This window comes from Triticum aestivum, chromosome 2A (genome assembly GCF_018294505.1).
Source record: "Triticum aestivum cultivar Chinese Spring chromosome 2A, IWGSC CS RefSeq v2.1, whole genome shotgun sequence".
Classification (NCBI taxonomy): domain Eukaryota; kingdom Viridiplantae; phylum Streptophyta; class Magnoliopsida; order Poales; family Poaceae; genus Triticum; species Triticum aestivum.
In genome coordinates, this window is record NC_057797.1 from 22,131,503 (window position 1) to 22,139,596 (window position 8,094).

Sequence of the window (8,094 nt, forward strand, 5' to 3'; positions counted from 1 at the left end):
AGGAACATCTCCCTACAAAGGATAACTTGGTGAGAGATTAATAATATAAACTATAGTTCTTAAAGCCTCACCCCAAAAGTGTTTACGTAATTTTGCATTCAAAAAAAAGCATCTAACTCTCTCAACAATTGGCATGTCATCCTGTCAGCAAGACCATTCAGATGTGTGTCTTCAAGGGAGTAAATTGATGCCTAACCCCTTGCTGCTTGAAATATGCATCAAATGGCCCAGTGTACTCTCCTTCATTATCAGTGTGAATGCACTTGATCTTCTTCTTAGTTTCTCTATCTACTAGGGCTTTAAATTGCTTGAATATGCCTAGTACTTGATCCTTAGTCCTCAAAGTGTAGGCCCAAACTGTCCTGGAAAAGTCATCAATAAAAATCACAGAGTAGTTAGCACCACCATGAGATCTTACCTACATTTTGCAAACATCAGAAAGTATCAAGTCCAACATCTCAGGTTTCTTGTGAGGAGGTAGAATCTTGAAGGCAACTCTGTATTGCTTCCCTGCTAAACAATCTGAACATTTCTTGATGTGAACACCTTTCAACATTTTTTTTTCACTAGCACTGTCATCTCCTTCTCACTCATGTTCCCTAGTTTCTTGTGCCATAGAGCACAATGATCATAATTCTCTAGTCCATTGATAGGAGAACTAAAGATCTTATAATGAACATGATACAAAATTCAGACCATCTTTCCTCTTGCAACAACCATGTTTCCTTTAGTGGGCTTGTAGAAAACTGCACAAGTAATCATCTCCATCAAGCAAACCAATGGAGGTAATATTGAGATTTGGTGCCTCAACATGCCTCATAAATTATAAGTGAAGCACACGAAGCATTCTAAGATTTGAGGACTAACTTTGTACCATTTGTGGTCTCAAAATGTACATGCCCTTTTTCCAGTGATGGTTGCCATATCATTGTTTCCCATCTTCACAACACCAAAATCACCCGATGTATAGTTGGTGAAGATCTCTCTGTGAGATGTAGCATGAATGATAGCACCGTTGTCCGATATCCAAATCACCTTGTCACCATCCACAAGGTTGACGGTTTCATCAGAAACAGTAGTGATCTCTCCTCAATAGTGGAACCAAATCTGCCTTTATTTTCTTCATGCATAAAAAGCATGATGTCCTCAACTAATGAAGTGACTCGGTTGCCCTCTATGTCACTATCACTGTCTGCTGGTTCTAGTCTTGCTTTTTTTGTATTTCTTCCACTTGCCACATTGCCACTTAATGTGACCCTTCTGATGGCAGTGAAGGCACTCATAATCAGCATACTTGCCTCTTGATTTGCTCCTACCTCTTCCTGTCCCTTTACCTGGACCTCTGCTCCTGCTTATCCCCCTGGACTGAGTGACCAACACATCTGAAGAAGAATTAGCTTCAGCCACCTTTTTGGCCTCTTCATTTAGTACCCTGGTTTTCAAAACATTCCAAGTGACAACTCCATTTGGTGCTGAATTGCAAATAGTGGCCTTAAAGGTCTCCCAGCTGTCCGGTAATGAGCCTAGTAGTAGCAAGGCTCTCACTTCATCTTAAAATCTAATTCACATTGAATAAAGTTGAATTATAATGCCTTGGAATGTATTCACATGATCTGCAATTAGAATGCCCTCTTTGCACCTCAAACAAATCAGTTGTTTGATCAAGAACATCCTGTTTGTACCTTCTTTTCGTGCAAATAATTCTTCCAATTTCTGCCATAATGTGTGTGCATGTGTCTCATCAATGATATGGTTTAAAATGATGTCATGGACCCATTGCTGAATAAACCCACAAGCTTGACGATGAAGTACCTTCCACTAATCTTCATCAATGCCCTCCGTCATCTCAGTGGAGAACCCTAGCTTCCATTATTCTTTGACATATAACAAGTCCTCCATCTTGCCCTTCCATGCTTCATAATTTGTACCATTCAAAGATATCATACTGCTGGTATTCACCTCCATCTTTCACCACAAGAATTTCATCAATTATCACAAGCAAACCAAAGCTCTAATACCATGTTGTTGAGGCTGGACAGCAACAATGCACTGCCCTAATTCAGCAACATGGCAAATCTATACACTAAACAACCCCCTCCACTTGTAGTGAATTTTGAGGATAATTTCAACCAACAAGCAGCGGAATAACACAAACAACATGCACATGTGACATATGATTTAACATGGAAACACCTCCACAACTTGAGGATTAAAAAACCACGGCTGTGGACCGATCGGTCCACAAAAATTCACTATGAGAATGGTGAGTACAAAGTCCTCTCTAGAACCTCTAGAGAGATTTATATTACAACAGAATCTCCATGTTGCCAACCGGCAACAGCAATAACAACCACAAGAGGCAACATTTCAGCAAAGCAGAGTTGACACAGCTTCTATCCCCTTTAGCGTTTTGCAAACTGCTCTTAAACTTCTAAACCAAACAGCACCAGATTTGGCAAACAAGTAGACACACGAGTTTCTGAGATCCTCTCAAAATTTCAGCTCCATCGAACATCCTTTGCCTAGCAAACTGTTCGTCTCCCAAAACTACTCTGTTCTGAAACTACAACAGTCTAAGCTGACAAAAACACCCTCAAATCTTATGCTCCACTGACCCAATTCTCGAACCAGCTAACTAGATCGAACTAATCAAAGTAAGGAATAAGCTCACCAATTTTGATGCCAGTCCAAGCACGTTTGAACCTCCAATCACCAGCTTGAACACTATCTAGTCAGATGTAGCAAATCTGGGCAAAACCTCTACTTCTTCTTCTTCCTCTCTCTCACAGGTTGTGTTTCTCTCTTGTGTGTTTTCTCGCACTCTCACGAATGGCTGCCACCACCAGAAGGGGTGGAGTGGCTAGGGTTTTCTTCTTTGCCCCCTTCACTAGGAAGCACTCACAATTGTTGGATCCAACAAAGATCAACGGCTGACGTGTGTTAGACTTATGGGCTGATGTTAGGCTTCCAACACACCTCCATGTGGAGGGACTTAACCCAACACTATTCACATCATGTTTCATTCGTAGACCTGTCCAGCTATTCTTGGGCTAAATCTTCTCAATTATTGGCTTGACTGGTTGGACATTCGTACCCGAAATCTGGTTCCGCTAAAAAAAATCAAAACTCTGATAGTTCAGCTACAGTGAAATCTATCTCAAAAAAAACTTCTATATATAAAGAAGCGGATTTGCTAATTCTCGTCTAGATGAGAATTAACAATGTCCATCTAACTTGTACCCCATTTGATTAATCAAAGAAAAAGGAAAGGAAAAAATCTTCACGAATCTCTATGTAAAATCAAATGGCATAGGAGTTAGATGATACTTAGTTATGTCTCATCTAGATAAGAGCTAGGCACACCCAGAAAGAAGAGAAACATACGGAAAAAAGGAGATACATGTGATCCCATGAACACTCTCAGGGGCCACACATTTTCTTTTCTTTAAAGAAACAAAACATTTTCCTTCATTCGAACACAAGGATAACATCGCGGTGAACCTGGAACTTTATCAAACATACGAACAAAGGTAATTCAAACCATGCAAAGAATAAGTTCATAATTGTCGCCATCCAACCACCTAAATATATCATGATATCGTCTAGCACTCCTTCGTGCACATGCAGCTCCTCTTCAAGCCGGAGCACTTGCCGCCGGTGAACCCCTCCGCACCGCACACGCCGGCGCAGTTTTCGGACACGAAGCACAGCCCGTTGAACCGCTCGCTCTCTGTCTCACACTCTCGTGCCTGGGCTGGCACCACCTCTGAAGACAAACATGAATAAGCGCACATGGTTAGTTTTTTGAACACTAATCAACAATAATAAACCAACCCAAGAATTGGAGGACACTAATATCATATGCATGTTTACATTGTTTTGTTCTCGCAACAGGAGCGAAATGGTACTTACCGGTGGCGACGACGAGCAGGAGGAGGATGGCAACGGCCGGGAAAAGCTTGTGTGATGACTCCATTCTTCCTTATTTGTATCTGCCAAAACGCGCCCTGTAAAATGTACACTTATCTTGGATTGCAAAACTCTGAATGACAAGTTAGGATCGATGCTTGAGACATGCTTATATACGCGCGCAGCCGCAATCACATATACATGGTGATGCATAATTCAGCACCACAGGAACATCTCGGATCAATATATGGAACATACTAATAACAGGCTTGTATGTGCACGACCACACAACGCTGATGACATGCAAGCAAATGCATAATTCCGCACGACATGAGCATCTCACACCTATATGTGCAACTACCTAATAATAGCTGTGCACCAGGAGCAGCCACGACCCCCTGCTGTCACCACATGTTCTCATCATGAAACTACAATTTTTAGGCTAACAGACTACTAATAATGGGCCTGATTGCTAGGTTGAATTTTTTTTGTGGGCATCTAATTTGTGGTTGGTCGTGCTGGGGAGGGCCATGGTCAGTTTGTGTACCCCACTCTCCTTCGTCTTGGAAAATATGTAACATTTCTGTACTATACATGTACAGATAATAGAGACCAACTTTAACCTTAAAATTCAGATATTACTGATAAAAACAAGCTTGAGACACTATATAGATTTGTCTACTAGTACTGGAAAGTAGTTCTACTTGTAGAACGACATGGAATCACATGGAAGATATAATTATAAATAGTGGGCATTACCATGGACCGTGGGCATGTTTATTCTGCAGTGTATAGTACAATACCATGTACAATAATTAGTACAGCAATAAGTAGCTTGATAATCCAAACATACCATCCAAGTCTTACAATATATCAGTTCCATATTATATTACACACACATATATAACAGAGAACCCACATCTTAGTGTAGAAATTGCCAACTTGATAATTTGTTCATCCATGGATATATATCAGATTGGTGCCCATGGTCGTTTGTCTTAGTTCATCATTATGGTTTCTTGACCTGGTGGGTGTGGATGATGATACCACGGAACTGATCCCATGAGACGTCACGGTGGGACTCCGTGGCAGCAGTAGTTTTAGCATTTGATATTTCAGCATTATTGCTTGCACCTCCTGCATCGGTCGCGCCGGAAACCTGCCCGCCAAGCGATGGATCCATTCCAGTAAAGGATACTTCCTGCTCTGCTTTCAGCTCTTTGCGAGAGAATGCCACTTGGTTCTGGTATGCACCACCCTCCAGGACATTGTAGGAGAACATAATTACAAAGACAAGTAGTAGGAGAACGGTATGTCTCTTCACCATTTTCTTCGCTGAATGAATTGACACAAATTTTATATGAATATAATATATGTACATGTAACGAAGCTAGAATCCAATGAGAATTTTAAATTTTGTAAGTGATACTAGGTATGCTACAATACTAGATAGGGTAGAAGGAGAAAATAAAAGGATTTTAAACCTTCATGGTCAGATTATACGTGTGCACATAGTGGTGTAAGAGATTACATATACAACAAATAGATTAACAGGAGTGCAGGCGGATGAACTGCTTAGTTGTTGTGAAATAATTCTCAATTTGGATAACTGATACAACATAGATGTTTATTAGAGTAATCCGAGGCACATAGTCGATCTACTGAGAACCAAGCAAAGACACCAAGATTTGTTAATGAGGATCACCGAGCTCGGCTACCCTCCTGGGGCATGACTTCGGGTGCTCCTCCCGTGACACCGCTAAAATATTGCAAACTGACCACCCGGGCGCTGACACATGCTGCCAACTCCCCCTATGCGCATGTGCTATTATATTGGCATATGTTACATTGTGTGTCTACCCTCACATTTTATAAGAGGTCTAGGATACAAGTGTGCTATTTGAACAAGACTCCATGCCCTGCCTACATATAGTACAACTCCATCACCAACTGTAACATATCTTGTACAAAATATTTGGGACAATTCTAATAAGATTTTCAAAATTACTTTTTAATATATTTTGTTCTGATCTAGCACCTAGCGGAGAAAACGACATATTTTCTAGGGCAGTAACAAGTGAAAATGATCTCACAAAGGATCCGATAAGATCTAACAAAAGAAATTTGGGGCATGTTGGTTGGCAATGGATCGCACACGACAAATTGTTGTGCTACATATTACTCCAAAACGGTAGATCAAGCATTTTTAACCTGTGACAACTATTTGACATAAGGTGCTAGTGGGAATACTGTCAATAAATGCTATTTATTCAAAATCCCATGTGCTGACATACAATTAAGTACTCCCCCATTCACAAATATAAGATGTTTTTGATATTTCTATATGGACTATATACAAACTGAAATGCAAACACATTAATACGTGTCCATTTACATCCGATCCAGAAAAAAAAGTTATAACATCTTATATTTTTTAAAGGAGGGAGTAGAATACATTGTCAGTTTCAAACATATTACCCTGTCATTGATTTACATGTTGTTGATGCGCACAATTTTATGCAAAGTTGTAAATACTTCTCTAAGAGTTTTGGTGTGCACACATGCATGTATTACTTTGTTTCTAACCGGCAACATAATTATGTTTGGCTCACTGAATGGTTTTGACAATCAGAAGAATCTATATATTTGTAAATAGAATGTCTCATATCCTAACATACTGATAATGGATTACAAGGGATTGGACACCACTTTATAGAGAACATGCATCTATATGGAATATGGGAAAATATCATACAAACTTACATGTTTCAAGCATCTCCCTGATGGCAAGTATGTAATGCTCAAAACAACTAACGTGCCTATATATAGGGGAAAGACTCAATGATATAACTTAAAAATAAACATAAACATCTCTCATATTCGATAGTGGATGTCGAGCATGCGCAACTTTTACATGACTAATAATCATAAACACAAGTTGTGTCATTTCCAACATGTCTAACTGAAGCTGAAGTGGAAAGCATAATTTGTGGCCAATATAACAACAAAGTGATATAATGGTGCTCTTACCGAAGAACCACTTTGGTTTGTCGGGGTTATCCCAAGATAGTTTATATTCCTTGTATGGTTTTACATTTCCCCACACACATATATATTTGAAAAGTAAATTGCATTTTACTATAACCCATATATGTTTGGTTAACTAAGTCTATCCAAAGGGATGGGGAAATGATCATCATGTTTTTGGCACACCTATATGCACCTATTTTGCGTCACTCAAAAGGTAAAGACTTTGTTGTTGTATTAAACAGCTTTCAATAAAAAAGTAGTTTCATTCTATAGCACTAGATATGATAGATATCATGATTTTTATAACATAGTCTAGGTTCTTGTAATATGCCGTCCTTGATCATAGATGTTCACACCATTGTACACCATAATCTCTAAATTTAATGTTTTCTACAACCCACAAACCAAAACATAATTTAACACCAACACTAGATTATATCATATGGAAATGTTTTACTAGATTATCATTCTAATTACTTGTGCATGCAAGTTCAACCTACCAATCTCTGAAAAGAAAATACATAATTTCTCTCTCTCTCTCTCTCTCTCTCTCTCTCTCTCTCTGTGTGTGTGTGTGTGTGTGTGTGTGTGTGTGTGTGTGTGTGTGTTGCATCCAGTGACAAAGAGGAAATGTTACTCCCTCGTTTTCAGTTTATTAGGCTCGTCTAAATAACATAATTTCAGTCCGTAAGGGCCAATGCAATGGGAATAGGCTCCTTTTTTCTCCCAAAATGGAAGCATAAGATTCGCCGCATCAATTAATTAGGCATAAGATAATTGGCCAGTTAATGTATGGAGAATCGGGTGAAAACTGATTCCCCTTGCTTTTTTACTCTTCTTGTGGAACCAACAAATGCATCAAGGCGAGAGGGCAATGCATGCCCGACAAGTATGTGGTCCAGCGATTAACTGAGCCCTCCTTGTTAAATTATTTTTTGATATATGAATAACAAACCGAAAAGGAGGGAGTTTTAATGTATTGAATGTTCACCATATACGTACCCTAAAAATCTACCCGCTACTGGCTAGCAGATCTGTCTTAGGAAACTTTCATTATGGCAGTCTCAGTGCTCCACCTTGTTATATATCTTAGTTATGACACCTAATTCATATCCTAATGTGTCACCCTATTTAATGAAGAAAAAATAGAGTTAT

At 39.3% G+C, this 8,094-nt stretch overlaps 2 protein-coding genes across 2 annotated transcripts; both read right to left on the reverse strand.

Moving 5' to 3' along the window:
* Nucleotides 1-3,385: 3,385 nt before the first annotated feature.
* On the reverse strand, nucleotides 3,386-4,100 carry LOC123184393 (defensin Tk-AMP-D1.1-like). The gene is made up of 2 exons (XM_044596528.1): nucleotides 3,913-4,100; nucleotides 3,386-3,766 (listed from the first exon to the last, which is right to left on the reverse strand). Exons 1-2 carry the CDS (start codon nucleotides 3,974-3,976, stop codon nucleotides 3,603-3,605), a joined length of 228 nt encoding a protein of 75 aa, XP_044452463.1. The 5' UTR covers nucleotides 3,977-4,100; the 3' UTR covers nucleotides 3,386-3,602.
* A 545-nt stretch (nucleotides 4,101-4,645) lies between these two features.
* Nucleotides 4,646-6,714, reverse strand: LOC123184394 (uncharacterized). The gene is made up of 2 exons (XM_044596530.1): nucleotides 6,673-6,714; nucleotides 4,646-5,244 (listed from the first exon to the last, which is right to left on the reverse strand). Exons 1-2 carry the CDS (start codon nucleotides 6,683-6,685, stop codon nucleotides 4,919-4,921), a joined length of 339 nt encoding a protein of 112 aa, XP_044452465.1. The 5' UTR covers nucleotides 6,686-6,714; the 3' UTR covers nucleotides 4,646-4,918.
* Nucleotides 6,715-8,094: the final 1,380 nt, after the last annotated feature.

Bases quoted from the DNA above. Each gene is read 5' to 3' on its own strand.
- LOC123184393 (XM_044596528.1), bottom strand. From the start codon at position 3,976: ATGGAGTCATCACACAAGCTTTTCCCGGCCGTTGCCATCCTCCTCCTG. The intron at 3,767-3,912 runs GTAAGTACCATT...GTTTGTCTTCAG, and splicing joins CCTGCTCGTCGTCGCCACCG to AGGTGGTGCCAGCCCAGGCA.